This window comes from Plutella xylostella, chromosome 24 (assembly GCF_932276165.1).
Source record: "Plutella xylostella chromosome 24, ilPluXylo3.1, whole genome shotgun sequence".
Taxonomy (NCBI): Eukaryota; Metazoa; Arthropoda; class Insecta; order Lepidoptera; family Plutellidae; genus Plutella; species Plutella xylostella.
In genome coordinates, this window is record NC_064004.1 from 3,345,992 (window position 1) to 3,365,933 (window position 19,942).

General features: G+C 38.7%; 3 protein-coding genes across 3 annotated transcripts; 2 read left to right on the forward strand and 1 right to left on the reverse strand.

Moving 5' to 3' along the window:
* The first annotated feature begins 518 nt into the window (after positions 1-518).
* On the forward strand, positions 519-6,235 carry LOC105390108 (zinc finger protein 93). Its single transcript, XM_048630013.1, has 5 exons — positions 519-956; positions 1,395-1,509; positions 3,742-3,896; positions 4,944-5,100; positions 5,994-6,235. Exons 1-5 carry the CDS (start codon positions 521-523, stop codon positions 6,214-6,216), a joined length of 1,086 nt encoding a protein of 361 aa, XP_048485970.1. The 5' UTR covers positions 519-520; the 3' UTR covers positions 6,217-6,235.
* Positions 6,236-6,603: 368 nt separating this feature from the next.
* On the reverse strand, positions 6,604-10,178 carry LOC105390107 (proteasome subunit alpha type-2). The gene is made up of 6 exons (XM_038110884.2): positions 10,045-10,178; positions 9,797-9,873; positions 9,621-9,719; positions 9,122-9,278; positions 8,426-8,581; positions 6,604-6,845 (listed from the first exon to the last, which is right to left on the reverse strand). The coding sequence occupies exons 1-6, from the start codon at positions 10,170-10,172 to the stop codon at positions 6,671-6,673; spliced, it is 792 nt and encodes a 263-aa protein (XP_037966812.2). The 5' UTR covers positions 10,173-10,178; the 3' UTR covers positions 6,604-6,670.
* Positions 10,179-10,385: 207 nt separating this feature from the next.
* On the forward strand, positions 10,386-13,330 carry LOC105390105. The gene is made up of 4 exons (XM_011561346.3): positions 10,386-10,802; positions 11,059-11,224; positions 11,768-11,924; positions 12,442-13,330. The coding sequence occupies exons 1-4, from the start codon at positions 10,502-10,504 to the stop codon at positions 12,823-12,825; spliced, it is 1,008 nt and encodes a 335-aa protein (XP_011559648.3). The 5' UTR covers positions 10,386-10,501; the 3' UTR covers positions 12,826-13,330.
* Positions 13,331-19,942: the final 6,612 nt, after the last annotated feature.

Below are 19,942 nucleotides of genomic sequence, written 5' to 3' on the forward strand. Positions count from 1 at the left end.
ACAACTGATCTCACTGGCTAATCTTTTTCTGTGATAAACTAGTGCAGCTATAATGTTTGTGACTGATACACTAAAAAAAAGAACACTGTTATTTAGTTTATATATTTTTTCAGCCATTACAAGATGAGTGTGGGGATGACACCTACATCTGCCGGGAGTGCACCTGCAAGCTACAGGAGGCTGTGGATTTCAAACACTTGGTGTTCGACACATTGAAGATTTTAGAGGGTAATGGCCGTAAGTATCACAATTTATTACCAAGTCTGGATTGGTACTTCAAATTACCTGTTCACTACACAAGATAGTACACTTACTACTTCAAGTCATATTATTTATGTTAGTAGACTCAAAAAATACTTTTATTAATAGACCAAATATAATCACACTTAATATACTTGAAGTATATTGTAGTGCAAAAAGGTAGTCATTGTACAAGCTTGGGAAGACTATCATTGTACATTTAATTCTATATGTTACTGCTTATTTGATTAGGAAATCTATTCTTCTTTCAGTAATAAAAATGTGCAATAGCAAGCATGGCACGTTGATCAAGAAAATAACTGGAAATTTTGAGTCAGACGATGATGGTGATGAATGCAAGTTTGATATAATTGCTGAAGAGAAAACCAGTGAAGAAGTACTTGAAGATAAAGTCAACTTTGATGATGAAAACCAATTAGATGTAAACATAAAGAAAGAAACACAAGATACAAACAAAATATTATCAAATGAGAATGATCCAGTACAAGAAATTGTACTAAGAAATGAAAAGAAAATCACAGTTGCGAGAAAGAGAAAGAAATCAGAGACCTTGATAAAGAAAATTGAACCTTCATACAAGGTTACAGAGGATTTGAAGTGCAGAGTTTGCTCGGAAGTGCTGCCGAATGTCCGAGTCTTCCACACACACATGAACAGACATTTCCCCAATCATATTTGTGAAACATGCGGTAAAGGTGAGGTTAAATTTTTTTCTAATAGTACAATTTGATATATCAAGTAAGTTAAGTAACCTGCTATACATATACCACTCAAGCTATGATTACATTAATTCTGAGCTTTCATCCAGATATTGATCAGTAGGTTGAGGTTAATCACTGGTATAAATCCAACAAGTGGGCATGACAAAACAAAGTTTAACGACACACTTGCTCATAAAGCATCTAGAGCGAGTGTGATGTGTGATGGATGGATGTATTATGAGCCCTATGCATCCCACAATATCTCTGCATGCAGGGGAACACCAATAACGGTCCTATGTACTATCACACATGACATGTAAAATAGCTTCTTCATCTGCCACATACCATATTAAACTCCCATTTAACATGCTTTACACCTTTTGTGTTCATAAATACAGTAAATTTCTTACAAAATGACAGCTTGTATTTCAGGTTTCCTCACTGAAAAACGGCTCAAGCGTCACGCGCCGTCGCACGACAAGGGCCCCTTCGAGTGCGCCGACTGTGGCGCCATCTTCACCAACTACAACACCTGCAACTCACACAGGTACAGTGCGGTTCACGAAAGGTGACCAGAACAGAGAGAGAGGTCGGGTTTCTTTGCCTTGTACTCTGCACTCATGAACGAATAAGTGAGCTCCAACGCCGCCAATAGACGGATAACGTCTGAGTGGCGTACCAATGAAATTAGTGCATTCCGTAGGTACTTTTAGAAGGAATTATTCACAACAGCTTTGTGGCCGCACTCTTATCTCGAGGAATAACACAGAATAGAAGAAAGTTGTCTATGACATGTCTTGTCTATGGACTGAGCGTTCTCTGACGTTTACCGGCATCTTGTTCTCAAGCATAAATTGCGCATGGCTTCATGATTTTAATTTAAGCGAATCCTAGAAAATATAACATAGTAAGTAAATATTTTAACGCTTAAAAGTACATACCTCATTTATTACTCTATCTATTTACCTAGTGTTGGGTAAAAAAAATAAGACGATTACATAACATTCCGGTACAAAATAAAATTCTTATAAAAATACACAGAAACATTGGTTTTGAGCAGTGTTTTTCAACCTGTGGGTCGCGACCCCCTGGGGGGTCGCGAAGCTTCCGTAGGGGGGTCGCCAAAGGGCGAAAAAACTGGGAATTTTAGTACAAAAACAATAAAGACAATTAGTACTCATACTTTAAAAATAAAAATAAATCTTAAATGCGAAGGCTGAGCTTGTTTTTAATTAATTAAATTATCTCATGGATCTGTTTTAGTACAATAGACCACATCCACACAGTAAGGCAGATTACACAGAATACCGAAGACTATAATCAGCCTCTGTGTCTAGCCTTTGTGGACTATGAAAACGCCTTCAACACCATCGAGACATGGGAAATTTTGGTAGCGTTGCAGAGATTTCAAATCGAATGGCGCTATATCGAGGAGTTGAGGAGTCTGTACGATGCCGCCGGACTTGGCATATGTATAAATGGCGAGTACATGATACACCTCTCTGCTTCGCGGACGACATCGTTATTATGGCAGAATCTCTGCAGGAACTCAGCTGGATGATGGAAGTGGCCTAAATGCTGCTTCTCAACGTGTAGGCTTCGGGGTATAAATTTGAACAAGACGAAAGTCATATAGTTACAATGCTCACATCGAACTGGAGCCGATGATCGTTGGTGAGGCAACAATCGAATTTGTGCAAGATATGTCTACCTCGGGGAGACAAAAGGCAAATTCGGCTAGGCAGAAGCTACTTCGACAAGGAGGCTGCAAGGCGCATCCAACTGGGTTGGGCTGTATTCGGAAAACTTCTCAGCACATATTCTCCTTGGACATCCCTCAGAGCCTGAAGACTAAAGATTTCAACCAGTGCGTCCTGCCAGTGATGACATATGGTGCAGAGACGTGGGCACTGACGGTAGGACTAGTCCACCGATTTAAAGTCGCTCAGCGTGCTATGGAGAGAGCTATGCTTGGGGTTTCTCTGATAAATCGTATCGGAAATGAGGTTTTCCGTCAGTCAGAGGATTAAGATTACTGGCATAGCTGTCAAAATATGCAAGCTGAAGTGGCAGTGGGCTGGTCATATATAACCGATAACCGTTGGGGTAGACGAGTTCTCGAGTGGAGACCACGAATAGGCAAACGTAGCGTGGGTAGGCCTTCCTGCCTGGTTCAAAGACGACGACCACAAGTATTTATTTTTTTGTAAAGCCAGGTAGTTTGTCTTTTAACTTTCATTTCACCGTTGAAAACTTTTATTCAAGATATTGAAATGCTCAAAAAAGTCAGATAGAAAAAGCTAATTTCGAAAAAGAAATTCCTGGTCGCAATGGCATTAGTTGTACGTACCTATACCTATGTACATGGCCACACGTATTCTAAGTGTGTAATTCTAAAATAATGTGTTTTTAAATCCGATAAGTATGTACTACTTTGAATCCTATCATGAAGAGCATCAAAACGTCGTATGGAATGAATTTGGGAATACTGTAACATACACATACATACATGATAAAAAACCGAAAGGGTCAAGGGGGTCGCGAAATATTTTTTTATACCAGGGGGGTCGCGTCATGAAAAAGGTTGAAAAACACTGGTTTTGAGGTTCGAACTGTAGCTAATTATCATCAAGTCATTCCTCCAACCAAAGTTAGCCTGGATTACAAGCCTAAATACATTACAATATTGTGTAATTCCACTGTATAAAATTGATATTTTTGTATATTTTGTTTCATCAATTAAATTAATATTCTTTTCTATTCTAACTACCGTCCACAGACAACGCAAGCACGCGTCCGTGGGCCTGTACAAGTGCCCGCGCTGCGGCGAGCGCTTCCGCACGTTCACGCGCCGCGCGCGCCACCTGGCGGCCGCGCACGGAACTAGCACCAAGTACCAGTGCCAGCTGTGTCCGCAGAGCTTCCTTGTTAGCGGTGAGTAGTGCCACCTCGCGGCCGCGCACGGAACTAGCACCAAGTACCAGTGCCAGCTGTGTCCGCAGAGCTTCCTTGTTAGCGGTGAGTAGTGCCACCTCGCGGCCGCGCACGGAACTAGCACCAAGTACCAGTGCCAGCTGTGTCCGCAGAGCTTCCTTGTTAGCGGTGAGTAGTGCCACCTCGCGGCCGCGCACGGAACTAGCACCAAGTACCAGTGCCAGCTGTGTCCGCAGAGCTTCCTTGTTAGCGGTGAGTAGTGCCACCTCGCGGCCGCGCACGGAACTAGCACCAAGTACCAGTGCCAGCTGTGTCCGCAGAGCTTCCTTGTTAGCGGTGAGTAGTGCCACCTCGCGGCCGCGCACGGAACTAGCACCAAGTACCAGTGCCAGCTGTGTCCGCAGAGCTTCCTTGTTAGCGGTGAGTAGTGCCACCTCGCGGCCGCGCACGGAACTAGCACCAAGTACCAGTGCCAGCTGTGTCCGCAGAGCTTCCTTGTTAGCGGTGAGTAGTGCCACCTCGCGGCCGCGCACGGAACTAGCACCAAGTACCAGTGCCAGCTGTGTCCGCAGAGCTTCCTTGTTAGCGGTGAGTTGTGATAAATTATACTAATATTATAAACGTGAAAGCTTGTATTTGGTATGTAGGAAGCTGAAACACGAGAACACTTTTTAAGTTCGGACAACAGCTTATAAATCTTTGAAATGATACATTACCTTTCTCCCAGTTAAAATATAAAAAACATTTTCGATACTCCCAACAGCCTGCAATAGATTAGCCAGATAAATAGAACAGTCTATGTTTGCCAACCAAGAATGACTGGCGAATCAGACGAACAGCGACACCTAGTGTAAAATAAACTTACTAAGCCACAGCTCGACATCTAGCAACAGAGAACAGAACTATCTACAACTACCAGCAACGCCATCTAGTGCAAAAGCTAGTGACAAATAAAATACATGGAAATGGAACTAAATTATCAAACTAAACTGTTATTAGGTTGTTATTCCTCATAGCAATTTATTATAAGTTAAAATTCTCTCCCAGGCAACCTGAGCTCGCACGTGCGCAACACGCACCGCAAGGAGCGGCGGCACGCGTGCGCGCGCTGCCCCGCCGCCTTCTTCCACAAGCACGAGTTGAGGGCGCACGGGGCGTCCCACTCCGGGGAGTGTGATTATCACTGCGATATTTGCGGGAAGAGGTATAGCTATCATCATTAGCCCGTATTCATCTACAGTTGAACGTAGGCCTCACCCAAGGATTGCCATAACACTCTATCTGTCCTCGGCCTTCCTCAACCAGCCACCTGTCTAAAGTCGTCGGTCCTTCGGGCCGGATCATCACTGCTATAGTGTATAAGTCGTCTAATATCTAGAGGAAACTTCAGGAAACGCGGCTTTATATGTGGGCTGGTGCAACCAAACCATACCGCGATGTAGGAGTGCTGCTGATAACGCCATCTAGCGGTCACATTAGTAAAACAACCACCTTCTTCCACAAGCACGAGCTGCGCGCGCACGGGGCGTCCCACTCCGGGGAGTGCGAGTATTATTGTGATATTTGTGGCAAGAGGTATAGCTAGCTATCATCACAAGCCCGTAGTCGTCTACTGAACTCTACTGCTGGACAATCTGGACATAGGCCTCACCCAAATAGCGCCACAACATTCTGTCTGACCTCGGCCTTCCTCAACCAGCCACCTGTCTATAGTTGTCGGTCCTTCGGCCGGATCATCACTGCTATAGTGTATTAGTCGTCTAATATCTAGAGGAAGCGCGGCTTTGATATGCGGGCTGGTGCAACCAAACCTTACCGCGATGTAGGATTTCTGCGGACGGACGGCGTAATCTAGACTTTACAAACTTACAAGAACAATACAAACTGCAAAATTGCAGCTGCGGGCAAATACATTAAATACAATCTATAGATAGATCATGGTACAGAACCCTTTCTGAGCGGGTCCAACACGCACTTGGCCGGTTTTATAATCCCGGAACTACCACAAGAAAACTTTATAGGGCGAAGGCGTGCTCGCGGGCAAAAGCTATAGTATTATAAGAATGAATACTTACGTTTTTATTTTCTTCTCCACAGTTACCCGAGAAAAAACGCGTTAGAAGTGCACAAACGCACGCACACTGGCGACAAACCGTACGGCTGTGACGCCTGCGGCAGGCGGTTCACGCAAAAATGCACTCTCACTAAACACATCAAGACTCACATTCGAGAGCCAGGGGCGCCGGAGAAATCCTCGGAAGAAGAGATGTTGCCAACGTTGGTTGTTGGCGCTGATTCGTTGAGCTTTGTGCTTGCGTGACTGAAATACATTGTTGAATTTAAAACAATGAATTTCATTTCAACCCTTCTACCATCAACTCTCCCCTCGCATGCCCTACGCTTCCGTCGTCTCCACTTCACCTTTAATATATCACCCCCACCCCTATAACTCCCCATCCCATTCCTATACTCCCTTTACCTTTCCTTGTATTTTTAAACATTATTATTATGTTCTTTAACTTTTGTTCTATCATCTAGTCTAGAGTTTCCTCGCTGCATGCGACAAAACAAGAGGCATTTTTTACATAAGTAAAGTTTTAGTGAGGATCCCTTACCTTTTTTTATCAATAAATAAATCCTTACTGATGAAATCGCCTCAGTCGTTTTTGGATCTTCCTTAACAATTAGAAAAAAAAAACGCTAATAATACAGACAAGTAATTTTTATTACAAAAACCGAAATACATTTTATGACATAACAAAAACTAAACATTATTAGGGGATGTTGGCCAAGTAGTCCTTAACATGCGCAGGTTCTAGCCGCCTAAAGCCACTGGCGTCGCATATCCCCACCTCGATGTTGTCTGCTGTCATCTGACCTTCGAAGCCTTCTTTCAGGGTCAAAATGGCCGTGTGGACCGCGTCGTCTAGCTCTAGGTCTTCAGTGTACCTGAAAAATGAAAATAGGTCAGTTTGTGGCAAGAAGTTGTCTTGGGTATCGAACAAACATGGCAACTTCGGGATAAGAAAGAAAAATGAACATTCAGTGTAGAGTAGCATAAGTTGTAAACTTTTGGACACAGATTTTGAACTTTGTGAAGAACAAAGAGAGATTGGATTTGAACATTGCCAACCAACTGTTGGGTAGGGACATAGGCAGCCGAAAAACCAAGCGAGGTGAACTTATTATTATTCTTGCATTAATTAGAGCCACCATAGCAATGGCAGTGGGAAACAATATTTAATAATCTTTGTGTTATATCTGTATACATATATACAGTTTTTTTCCGAAAATAAACGTCATGCCTTGGAGGGCTTATAGGCAAACTCTGCCGAGTAAAAAGTCGATTTTTATCTGCAACTACATATTGCAAAAAAAACCACTAAAATGTAAGAAATAATTTAAGGTTTACACAAATTCTACTAGTATGAGACAGTACAAATATACCTAAGCAGGAACTGTACCCGTATCATGAAAATTCGAGCTAACGAATAGAATCGAATGCGAGTGCGACTATTGTCAACTTGACAGCACTTTCGAACACTTTTTACCTTTCGAATGAGTTTCGAAAAGAATGACCACAGAGTACATAATATTATTCTGACAATGACCTATGGAATGATAGCTGTCAAACTTTCGCAAATCTGTACACCGCAATACACCGCCATTTTGTTGTTGACAGGTTGACAGCACTTTCGAATAGACTATCGAATAGAATATGCTGCGGTTTTTCATGATACGGGTACTGTTCTTTTTTGATGTTGGTGCGGTGACAAAGTAATCTGAAGAAATATGGCACCAACTTCAAAAAAGAACAGTTCCTGCTTAGGTATATTTGTACTGTCTCATACGAGTAGAATTTGTGTAAACCTTAAATTATTTCTTACATTTTAGTGGTTTTTTGAAGTCGGTTTTTTAATTTTTTTAATTATTATTTTATTTAATAGTTTTTAGTTTATTTGTAATAATTTTCAATCAAAAGTAAGGTGCAAATGATACCAAAATGTCCTACTAATCAATACGAATCATTCAAGCCTAAACACGAAGTAGTTGCTATATACCGTTGAGGAGTTCCCCTGACTGCCTTCCGTTTCCATCATCAGATCAGCTCAAGGTCACCATCATATTTTTTTGTTATAAGAACTATATTTACGTTATTTATGTTCTTAATTTCATTAGAATCGGTTAATATGTGCCCAAAATTTAAATTCATACCCTGTTTTTACCCCTTTACCCACCCTTGGGGGTGAGATAAAATTCTGAAAAAAAAATGGGACCACCTGGAAGCTCAACTCAATACAACAAAAAAAGAATTTTCAAAATCGGTTCATAAACGGCGGAGTAATCGGTGAACATACATAAAAAAAATATAAAAAAAAAAAAAAAAGATCCCGACGAATTGAGAACCTCCTCCTTTTTTTGAAGTCGGTTAAAAATATTGCATATTATTCAGGTCACTCCGAAGCTGGCCTATCAGCCCTCCAAGGCATGACATTGGCTTTCCATATAAATCCTAAATAAACACATACCGTTTCTCAAGGAAAGTCTTCCCGTTGTTGAAGTTCTTGCCCATGGCGGTGGCCTTCCACGCGAAGTAGGCGCCGGAGGGGTCGCACTGGAACAGGTACGGGCGCCCGTCGTCCCACCCGCAGATCAGGAGGGACACGCCGAACGGACGCACGCCTCTGTAGGGAGTAAAGGGCAGTCAAAATAAAATTGGAGTAAGTTAGCTTAGTTCGAAAACATACAGCTTCAAGGTTTTTTTTACAATTTGCATTGTCCGAAGAATGTAATGCAGCACAGCGCAAAGCCGTAAATTTCAAAGAGTGGGGCAAGACAGCAGCTGACAGTTTTCCTATTGGGAATGCAGCCTGACATAAATTTGTGGATGGCCTCTTGGTAGAGGTTAGTGAGGAAGATTAACAGTTGATAGCAGTCAAACCCTAATGTATTAAACTTGTATGGACATCATTAATCAGTTGTTTCTATACCTGAACAACCCTCCAGTTATGTTAATGTCTCATTGGACTACAAAAGTTATTGGAAAGAGATTTTGTGTACTGTGTCCTAACTTGGACTGCACTATGGTGCAGTTGAAATTATTCAAATTCAAAATATTTATTTGCATTCATATTTAGGATTCAACGTGAGCATAATTAGTTTGTGCTATTATACTGAAGGAAAACTATGTAGCTCGCTGCAATAAAACAGAAATAACTACTCACCCAGACTGCGTGTACTCCTGCATGACAGTAGCCACTCGCTGCACGAGCTGCGCCGTGGGGATCGGCTCGTGGTACATCAGATAGTACTGCTGGGCCATCTTCCTCGCCGATGTGACCAGCAGACGGTAGTCGGGACCCATGCCAGAGTACACCATGCCTGTGAGACAAGTCACAAGAATAAGGTTACTTTTGATTTACTGTGCATTGTGCTTAGAGGCTAATGTCTAGCAGTGAACACTTAATTTCTGAAGATTATCTACTTTGAACAGTAGGTGTGAAAAGCATGAGTAGATTCAAATGTACTTACGTTGTTGGATACAATTGATGTAATTAAATAAACAAAAGGGAATGGAGCTTCCACATCCAGCCTATGGCTGAACTAGTGACTAACGGCGATGAGATGTTAAATCTAGCAGGCCGGAGGGTTAAAAGGTCTTGGAATCATAGCTTTACAATACATAGCTGACATACAAATTGACTAAATTAAATATTCACTTACCGATATGGGCAGTGATCATCTCCACTTTGTTGACGCTGTGCTCGTCATAGAGGATGCTCTTGTGCTTATTCTCAGTTGCAATAACGACCCCATTGGATGCTGAAAGAATATTTGTCAAGAATGAGTATGCAAAAAACATTATTTGCCGATAACCTCAAAAAGTTTTTCACACTCACCTTTGATGCCGACGGAAGTCCCGCCTGCCGCTACTGCTGCTAAAGCATATTCAATTTGCACTAATTTCCCAGAAGGACTGAAAGAGAATGTTTTTAAAAGTTATTAGAAGAGTTAGTTGAAACACCATTTTACTTTGTTAAATTAACAGGCAGGTGAACTGCTGTTGGTCCGATAAGCTGGACAGTTGAGGGGTAGTTATGGGACACTGATAAAAGTTTAAATTACTAGTTAAATCATGAATTATTACCTAAAAGTTGTTAGCGAAAAACTGTAACGCTCAGACGCCATGATTACAAAGCAACTTGTCAAAAAATTTACACAGAATATCCGTAATAAAATTGTTTGTTTTTTATATTCACAGAATACGTGAACCATAGACAGATAGACTTTACTACTTAAAATAAGTTCTAAACTAAATTCGGCTCTAGCTTTCCAAGCACACGTTTATAAAAATATTAGATTGCTATGGTTATCTCCTCGATGGAGTTTCTAAGAAGTGTTGTGCTTGTGCAGGATTCGGGTTTGTAATAGAACGGGCTTCTCTGTGATTGGCTACAATATTCTCCAATCGGAAACAAGGGTTTTCGCTCAATATTTCAAAGTGTCAAAGTTGTCAAAAAAATCAAACATTTCTATTTCTGCTTCAAAAATATTTATAGTTTTGCCTACATTTCAGCCATTTCTAGCCCGTTAACCGTTTCACAATGTTATCGAACTTAAGGGGAGTGTCTCCCCTCTCCGAAGCCATGTCGGACGGCGTACTCGAGAGGAGTCGCGCCGAAAAAGCTCTCATCACGAAAACACCCACCCAAAGTCAGGGCTTTCTGAACCGTACCAGTGTTATGAAGAACTATTCGGATAAGAACGGCAACGATGTGAGCAAGAGCGTGCACTCCGGGCGGAAGACCTTCGCGTTTTGGACGCTCGTGTGTCTCCTCTTCATCCTTGCTATTGGGAACTTGGTTCTCACATTCATTATATTGGCGGTTCTCAGACTTGGACAAGGTAATTATGGTAGTTTTGAACTGATGCTTAGATAAATAATACTTGCCTCCAGACCATTCCATTTTTTTAATATCTATACTGGCCTTGTAAATGTAATAAGAACTGCTTTTTGGGGCTATGAGCAGTTGTTTTAAAAGAGTGTAACTTGCAATCACAGGCAAATATATCCTGAAATACCTACTTGCTTTCAAACTTCCAAAAGCTATAGAGTGCAGTAACAATTTAATATTAATCCAAAATCTAATAAATTTCCCAGGCATGGAAAGTATGGAGTTCCTTCCGGAGCAGAATGCCATCAAGCTGTTTGGCGACGCGGACCTGGAGCATGTTTACAAGCGAGACGGGCTGCTTGAGAGCTTCCGGGACGTCCCAATGAGCATCGAGAGTGAGAATGGCTCCGTGCTGCTGAATCTACAGACTAGGTAATTGATAATTATAATTATTAATGATTTTTCATAATTTTCTATTATAACTCTGATTTTTAGTTACACATAGTTTAGTGAACAGTACTAGTTTTACACCTGACCATTCATGTTTGTGGTGTGTCCAATTAAAATAAAAAAATCATTAAAAAATATATATCAAAGAAAAGGTAGTCTTCATAGGACTTAAAGGTATGGAGCATTCCTTCTTTTAGTAAAATCAGCCATATGCCTACAAAATAAAATATAAGCTGAGGTGTGGTGTGTGTAAGAAGTTATATCTTATATCTCATCACTCATCAGATCACATTGATAATGTAAAGTGAACAAACTGTAATTTTATGCAGTAAGCTTACATGGATACTTAGCATACACGGTATAATAATTTTTAGACCATGCTAGGCATAGATTCAAGCTATTATGAATTCCAAATTTCCATTTCCAACTTTTTAGGTGAAGAAAGGTCACCCAAAAAACTAGAGTGTAATAAATGACAAATAGAATTCTAAACTTTCACCACTAACAACAATCATTAACCCCTAGATTTTCCCGAGCGGACACGAAGTTGTCTGTCAACAAGTCCGGTGTGTTTGTCCGCGGCGTGAGCTCCGTGAAGGTGGGTGCCGCGGGGGACCCCGTGTTCAGCACCGCGGCGCAAGAGATGAACATACCTGACGGCGTCAACAATCTGCATGCTAAGGTAATGTTTGAGGACTACTACATAATAATATGAGGGTTAGTTACATACATAATAGAACCGTCCTGAAGTATCAGAAACCTAAGGAAGATAACAATGGACGCAAAAAATGGCTAGCGCACAGTTTTTTTCGGCGCACAGTTTTATGACAGTTATAGGAGCGCGATAAATCCCGTAATGCGTGCCTAAGGGCTGCCACTCAAAAAACAAGATACCACGTCGCTTGTGCTCTCTCAAATTAAACACCTACGAGTGGAAAACAGACGTTACGACGAGACGCCATTATATTATCGTCCTTATGGGACCCCTCATACGACCTCTGTGGACCATTATCATCCATAACCCACTAACATATAAATAAGTAATTTTTTTATTGAGCTCTACCACACCACTGTACCATTTTTGCAACAACCTGTAGAAGCTACGCCCCTACGCCGAACAAAGAAACAGATGATACGACTTTTACTTTTACTCTTTTTTTTGTAATACTAATACAAACCAACCTCACTTCCTCCCTCAGATGTTATCAACAAAATGCATCCGCTCCCCAGTCGACGAGGCCCTCTCCCTGCGCTCCGAGTCCACGGCCTTCCTGCGAGGGGCTGAGGGCACGCACATGGAGTCCAAGGAACTCTACTGGAGCGCTGACCAAGACATCTACCTCAAATCCATCAACGGATCTGTCGTCCTCAGCGGAAAAGAAGGCGTTTTCGTCAGTGTCAAAGATCTGCCTATAGCGTTGCCGGCTAGTAATGATTCTAAGTGGTACAGTCAAGCGACTGGGCAGTTTAAAGTGTGCGTGTGTATGCCTCAAGGGAAGCTGTTTAGGATCGCGGTGCCGGATGGACAGAAAGTCACGTGTTCGCATATTAATATGAACAATGAGTTTAATCCATGTGTTTAGTATGTCGACACTCGATATAGAGAGAAATAATATGAAAATAGCAGATGGAGTCATGCTATTTCACTCTAATGATTTGCTTGCCTTCTTACTCCCACTTGTGTTTGGGCCGCCATTTTAATATTGTTTCTTTATGCGCGACGACGGTTATAGTCGATATGCCAATGCCAATAGTGATGAATAATTCTTCATTTATATTTTGTCTGATATCACGAGATTCGGCAATTTAAAATGGAGGTAATGATTTGTTGTAGCATACTATAGTATACACTTCTCCGCATGTTGCATTTATGAAGTAATTATAAGGGTATACATATACGTTTGTGGGGGCGCGTCATGGCACAATATAGACATAGGGCGACAATTATGTAGGTTTATATACTCGTAGCTGTTATTTATTAAGAAATATGGTTTTTTATCGATGTTCTAGTCCTGTAGCTACTAACTTTACTAAGTTACCTACACTTAACTTTTTAATTGATGTAAAATGTAGGGTATCAAATTTAAATTCGATTATTGAAATAATATACCATGGAAGTAGACAATAGTTTTGTCAAAACTTATTAAGTAAGCCTTATTATCTAGTAAGTACATATCTAGTCAATGATATTTTATATCTAGTCAATAACAGAAGCACTTTTTAAATGTTAAATTTTATTTAACTATGTGTTGATAGTAGTCATCTGCAATCTTAGAAGATAAGTAACATGAAATATACATTTATTAACTGAAAATATCTGTTTTTTTAGTTTTAAACGTTACTCCCGTTACTCTTCAAGATCGCATACAAATCCGGTGAACCGCTTGACCAAAAATTTCGTAATATTTTCGCCACTGTAGACAAAAAAAATATCCAATTCGAAAATAGAGTGAGTAAATTACGAATTTCGAAAATTAGTAGAACAAAAGTTGTTCACCTTAGTAACATCATCATCATTTTCAGATTTCATAATTCATAAATTTTATATTTACCCCATCGGTCATCGGTTCGTCGACAGACGTGACCAGCCCACTGCCACTTCAGCTTACTAACTCGGTGAGCTATTTCGGTGACTTTAGTTCTCTGTCGGATTGCTTCGGACCTTAGAAATTATTATTATTATTTTGAAATATTCTGTACAGTCTAGCTCTAGTTCCAGCGACACGCTAAGAAGAATCCTTTATACCTACTTCTTGTTTTAGGATTCAAGTGATAAAATTGTGTAGGAATGGGAAGGTACCAAACGAACGATAATAAAACATAAAATGTATACAAAGTAATATCTTTATATCTTGAGAAATTGTTGTAACAATAATTTACTTCGTACAACCCAAAAAAAACATAATATCAAAATAATATATGGTTTTAAATTCATAAAGGCTATGGCTACTTGGTTTTGTTTACAAATACTGTGGTAATCTCGACATGTGTTAGTTATATACTCAAATGCAATATAATGAATTATTTACAAATTACGAAAAGTAATAATAAAACATATGTTTGATACATTGCTCTGATTTAAACTTAAGGTAGCGTCTGAAGTAGACAAACTGTTTGCCGCCGAGTGAGTTTAAATCTGCCAATTTAGTATCAGAGATTAAAAAACAGACTTTAGTGTGTCGGTTTAGTACGCCGAGTGTTCACAGTTTGCTAGTTTTGAGCTCTTTCTACGCAATATACAGCAAACGGCGAACTGTTTGCCTACTGGGGACGCAGCATAGAACCTTGCTTGTAGGAGCTTTCATCCATAGGTAAAAAGTCATGCTAGGTATAACAAATATTAGGCCAAGCATCTAGTGTTCTTCTATGCCATTTAAAATAAGTCTCGATGTGCTCAAACCTAGTACCTAAGCTCCTACAAGTTTTGTCCATAATAATAAAAAGTCATGGGGCATTTAGTTACAATACAAAAATATACTATAAAATAAAGAACCAGTTATGAGAGACAGATAAACAAGAAAATGAGAATTATTATTGTTGGATTCTTTGGTTTTTTGTACAAGATACAAAGTGCTATGGCAGAGAAACCTAGTTAAGTAGTTATAATTATTTTCGTTATGAATATAGCAGAATTCTCCATAAGGATTACTTAGGCCAGAGGGCCGGGTTGTGGGTTTGCATAAACTTCAAAACTTTTCGCATACAAAGTGGCACCTCTAGTGGCGAAAACCACGAAACTTTTCAAAGAAGAATTACGCAAATAACAGATGAAAATCTAAACCACTTTCGTTTTTTGTTAACCATAAATAAAGCAATTCAGTAAAAGCTTCCGCACTAGACGAAAACGAAGATGAGAGCAAAAAATGGCGTCGGATGAGAACCATAGGTGACAGTTATTGGTATTCAGCGAGTAGTTCCATCGTCTGTCGTAGCGTTCGCTTTTGCTTTCGTCTAGGTCGTAATTTATAGTGAACAACGCTACAGGTTAATATCGGGTTAAAAGTTTTGACTCAAAACCCCTTCCAAATTTTGTATATTAGTATGTATTTGTATATTCGCTTCGATTTCAAAGAGAATGAAAGTTAAGTCTAAAATTTAAAAGAATGGCATGAACACGATAAAATGGAACAGCTTAATATTAGTAAAAAAATATAATAACTTAACATTAAAAAAGATTGAAATAAAATATTCGGTCTTTTGCATAAATTAATAAGTAGTAATTACGTATTACAAAAAACAAAATACTGTACATAGACAAAAAACTAAATGTTTTTATCTTACTACTAAATTATATTAACTATAATACACGTCAGTCAAAACTCTATCTAATGCTGACTATTTCCACATCTCCATAAAAATCGGTTTAGTATTTACTGTACAAATATACAATTTACCATTCTAATCTACTACCTAACACATTAAATATATGATAAAAAGACACCATTTAGAATTACTTTCGAAATGTATCTACCTCAACAGATATTTCGATTCAAACCGCTTCATAAGTACCATTATCGAATATCATTCTTTCAAGTTCACACTTATTTCAATAAAATAGACCACTGTTTAAACTTTGTAAAATTTAGCATGAGCCCTATGACAGCTGTCAAAACCATGACATTTTATTTATCATTTGTTGGTTTTCAAGAAAAAAATGCTTTATTCACCAGGCATCAGTACCGTCAATCATAGGCCACAGGACTCTTCCTATATTTTATAAAGTATAAAATTTCTCAGGCAGTAATACTTTTATTTAAAAGAATTTTAAAGGCACAACGGGCGTCAAGATTATCTAAAAATGTAAACTCATTTAAATATAATGTCTTAATAATCTTAAACGTCTTCAACCTCTAGGAATACGATTACTTAATAGGCCGTATTTTTTATTCCTTATTCCTTTTATATTTTAGGCACCAAAATAAGTCGGTACATAACTACTCCAGCCATTTCTGCCCACAATACTTCAACATAATACGTTAAAACCAGTTCTTAATCAATTCAAATACTCTTCACATAGGTACATAAGAGATTCAATACTCCTACAACTAGACAATTGAATTTATTCACCTATCAATTTCTTTATAAAATTTTGGCACTAGGTTTATTTAATTCTACAACGTTAGTTCCAATTTCAATACCTCAATAATATTATAAGTCGGTCCATAAAATACAACATTCTAATAGCTCCAATAAAACCACCATAATTTTCATTGATTGACTTAAAAATCATTGCAAACTTTTTCACAGCGCATACCTGGCTGTTTATAAACTGCAACTTGCATCTATTTTTTAAATCTTTGCGCGCTCTTTCCCTTCGTCCAGAGACAAGACAAACTAAATCATCTTTTACTTTTTCCGAACTTTGCCGCGCTTTTAAATTTGACAGATCGACTTATCCGCATCTTGCCGCGCTTTTGAATTTGACAGTTACACTTTTCTGCTCTGTGGCGCCGCGTCACTCGTAATGGCTGGAGGCTAGGCTGGTCCTGGACGAGTGTAGAGCCGAGCTGTGCTGGGGAACCTCGTGTTCAGGCGGCGGAGGCATGGGCACGCTCGCCGTCTGCCGCTCTTGCTCCTCTAACTGTGCGTTAAACTCGTCCTCCATTGCCTGTGCAAATTAAAAAAAGATTAGCGTACTGTTATCATAAAAACTGGGTTACAAAAAAAAAATGCCTGCTATTTGTAATTGCAATTTTTCCCAGGGTGCTTTGTACACTAATTTTAGAGTTTTGTGGCAGCACAATTGAAACATAAATAAAACTTACTTAAATGTGTTACGGACATGTACGGTCATGTGCAGAGAAACCTGACCCCCCCTCTCAGAGTAACAATGCTTCTGCGAGCGGTCAGATTTCTCTGCTTATACTATACAGTCAGTAAAACAGATATGTGTGCCAGCGTACCAGTTTTTTCCGACTGTACATGTATTTGTATAGTTGTAATTTAATTATAATCAAGGATAGAAAGCCAATTTACAGAACCAAAATGCGAAGACCGTGCAGAATTTAGAAAAAATATAGCGTCACACCGAATAAAGATATTAGTGCGTTGAGAAAGACTGACTCAAGAAATTAAAACCAAATTGTAGTAAAGAAATAAGAAAAATTAATAACATCATCAAAAATTTTATTACTTTTCAGCGATAAAACAGTAGCTATAAAACGTTGACAAAAGATAGTTCTGGTCTAGATCCGCTTTTAGACAAGCGATTTCATACATATCAATAGTTTAACGTTGGTAAACTAGGACTATGTCTAGTCCACGTTTTATAATAACTGTGACTAAGTTTTGGAATATTTTTTTTACAATCTTATATTTAATTTCTCGTGCCAGTCCTAGGAAATTATTTTAAACTGTAAAAGCACATACCATGCGTAGTCCATTCCTTGGCATTCAAATCTTCAATGTTAGACTCTGTGAACCATGCGTCATTAATAGGAAATAAAAGCAGAGGATACCTACCTATAGTGCGACAAACTTATCTGTTCCGGTGAGAGCGAACTAAATTGATCCATATCTCATTACTTACTAATGAATAATATATTGAGGTAGATTAAATGGGTTTATTAAAACTGCAAGGGCAAATTACCACTACGGGCAAACTTAAAACCTTATAGAATTATGACATATTAGACATTTACGTGAGCTCTCACCGTAACAGATAAGTTTGTGGCACACCTAAAGAAATTACTTTGGTGGTGATCCGAGTGCGGAAAGTGGGTCGTTAAAATCGAATTAGTTAGGTATTGTTTGCAGCAAAATAAGGGATACGAGACCATCCGCACTCGTATCACAGGAAGATTTATTTCAGATACAATAAGTATGGCACAGAGAAAGCTTGTAAGTATTTTGAAAATATACAAATTTATAGCCTACTCATGGAGCCTGCTTCCGTTACACGGGTTCTTTATCGACGTTGATAAACGTCACTTTATCGCTATTCGACATAAATACGGCGATGTTATTGGTGGAACGCGCATTAAACGAGTTTATCGACGTCAATAAGAAACCGTGTAGCGACCGCTTGGATGGGAAAAATAAACAAGCTCATTTTATAAGTTACATTAATATTTATTACATTTGTTTACAAAATGCACATGTAGTGTATTGAAACAAAATACAATTAGATTAAAAAATATCATAATAAATTATTTTGCTTATTAAAAAAACAGTGAAATTTAACGTAAGTGCTTTTTACTTGATATTTTGCACTCATTGCAAGTTAAATTCAAATATTTTTTAATATTCCTAAAGTTGTACATAAGTTAGTAAAACGGAATAGAATGTTTAATATTTATAGAAAATTATAACATAACGATTAAAATAACAGCATACCTTACTGCATTTAATAAATTGGTACAAATAAAATCTAGGTTTCATTATTATTATTATTATTTATTACCAAAAAATTAGGCACATTATTCAATTGATTTACTAACTACGCATAATATTTTGCTCTAAAACTGTGCCCTATTTTTTCAAGTTGTCAAAGAATAGTTTAACTAAAATGCACATTATATGGCAGACTTTTTCCAACAGCTTGATAACTGTGACAGCTGTCAATAGTTTACTGAAATATTATATACCAATAGTATCTTTCCAAGCGTGTTGGTGACAAACACTATACTAGCGTTTGTCAACGTGGTGGGAGGATTAGCCAGTCAGACTAGTTTATAATGATGTTGATTCTGAAGGCACAAATTCTAATTTTAGACCTGTCAAAACCTTAATTTCTTTAATTAAAATTCGAATCTACTCATAGGCCAAGATAAATAGACGAAACTAAGACGGAGTCTTAGCTTAAGCACATGCTAAGAACACGAATTCACTAAAATAGACACTACTTGAGCACAGACTATGCCAGTAATTTCGCACTCTGACTTAGCCGAGTTCGAGTTCACATTTGTCATGACTTGGCCCTTGCTTAGCATACCCAAGTTGTCACATCTGCCACACTCTCAGGAAATTATTATTCTATGCTCTCAGGCTATCCACAGACCACATTTATACCAAATTTGCTAAAAAACTACGGAATGAAACCATGACCACAGATAAATAAATATACAGGGTGTTGCAAAATTGGTATATTAAGCCGAAAAGGGTCCACACAACTTATCCCAGAGATAACGTTTTCGATGTTGGAATCGGGCGCACGACATTTTTATCGTCCCATACAAAATTTAATCCATATTTTAGTCTGTATCGTTTTTGGCAACCCTACGTTCTAATATCATTACGTCAAAAGCTGACGTGTTTATTGTAAACAAAAACATAACCCCAAAAGCATATGATAAATCGGAGGCCGCAAATTAGAAATATTACTGATTAGAAACACAAGAGTATGTTTGGAATTTGTACTTTATACCTCCCTAGTTTTGAAACATTGCAACAAGAACATTCTTGGGATACAATCAAAGAAAAACATACCTAGTTAATTCCAAAGTTCAATCCATTTTCACAACAATCATTTTCCGCAACAAACACAACACTACATCTTCAACTCTTCACAGACATTTGATGAACCACCGCAGCCTCAAATAATCACATTAATCACATTCCACTTTCACAATACTAACTGTTTTGAAGTAATACTTAACACGAAAAACAACAAAACACTTGAACCACGAGAAAAAGGTTAAATCGGTCAGACTTGTGTAAGTTCCAAGTGTTTCTGTTTAATTATGATAAAGTTTAAATCCG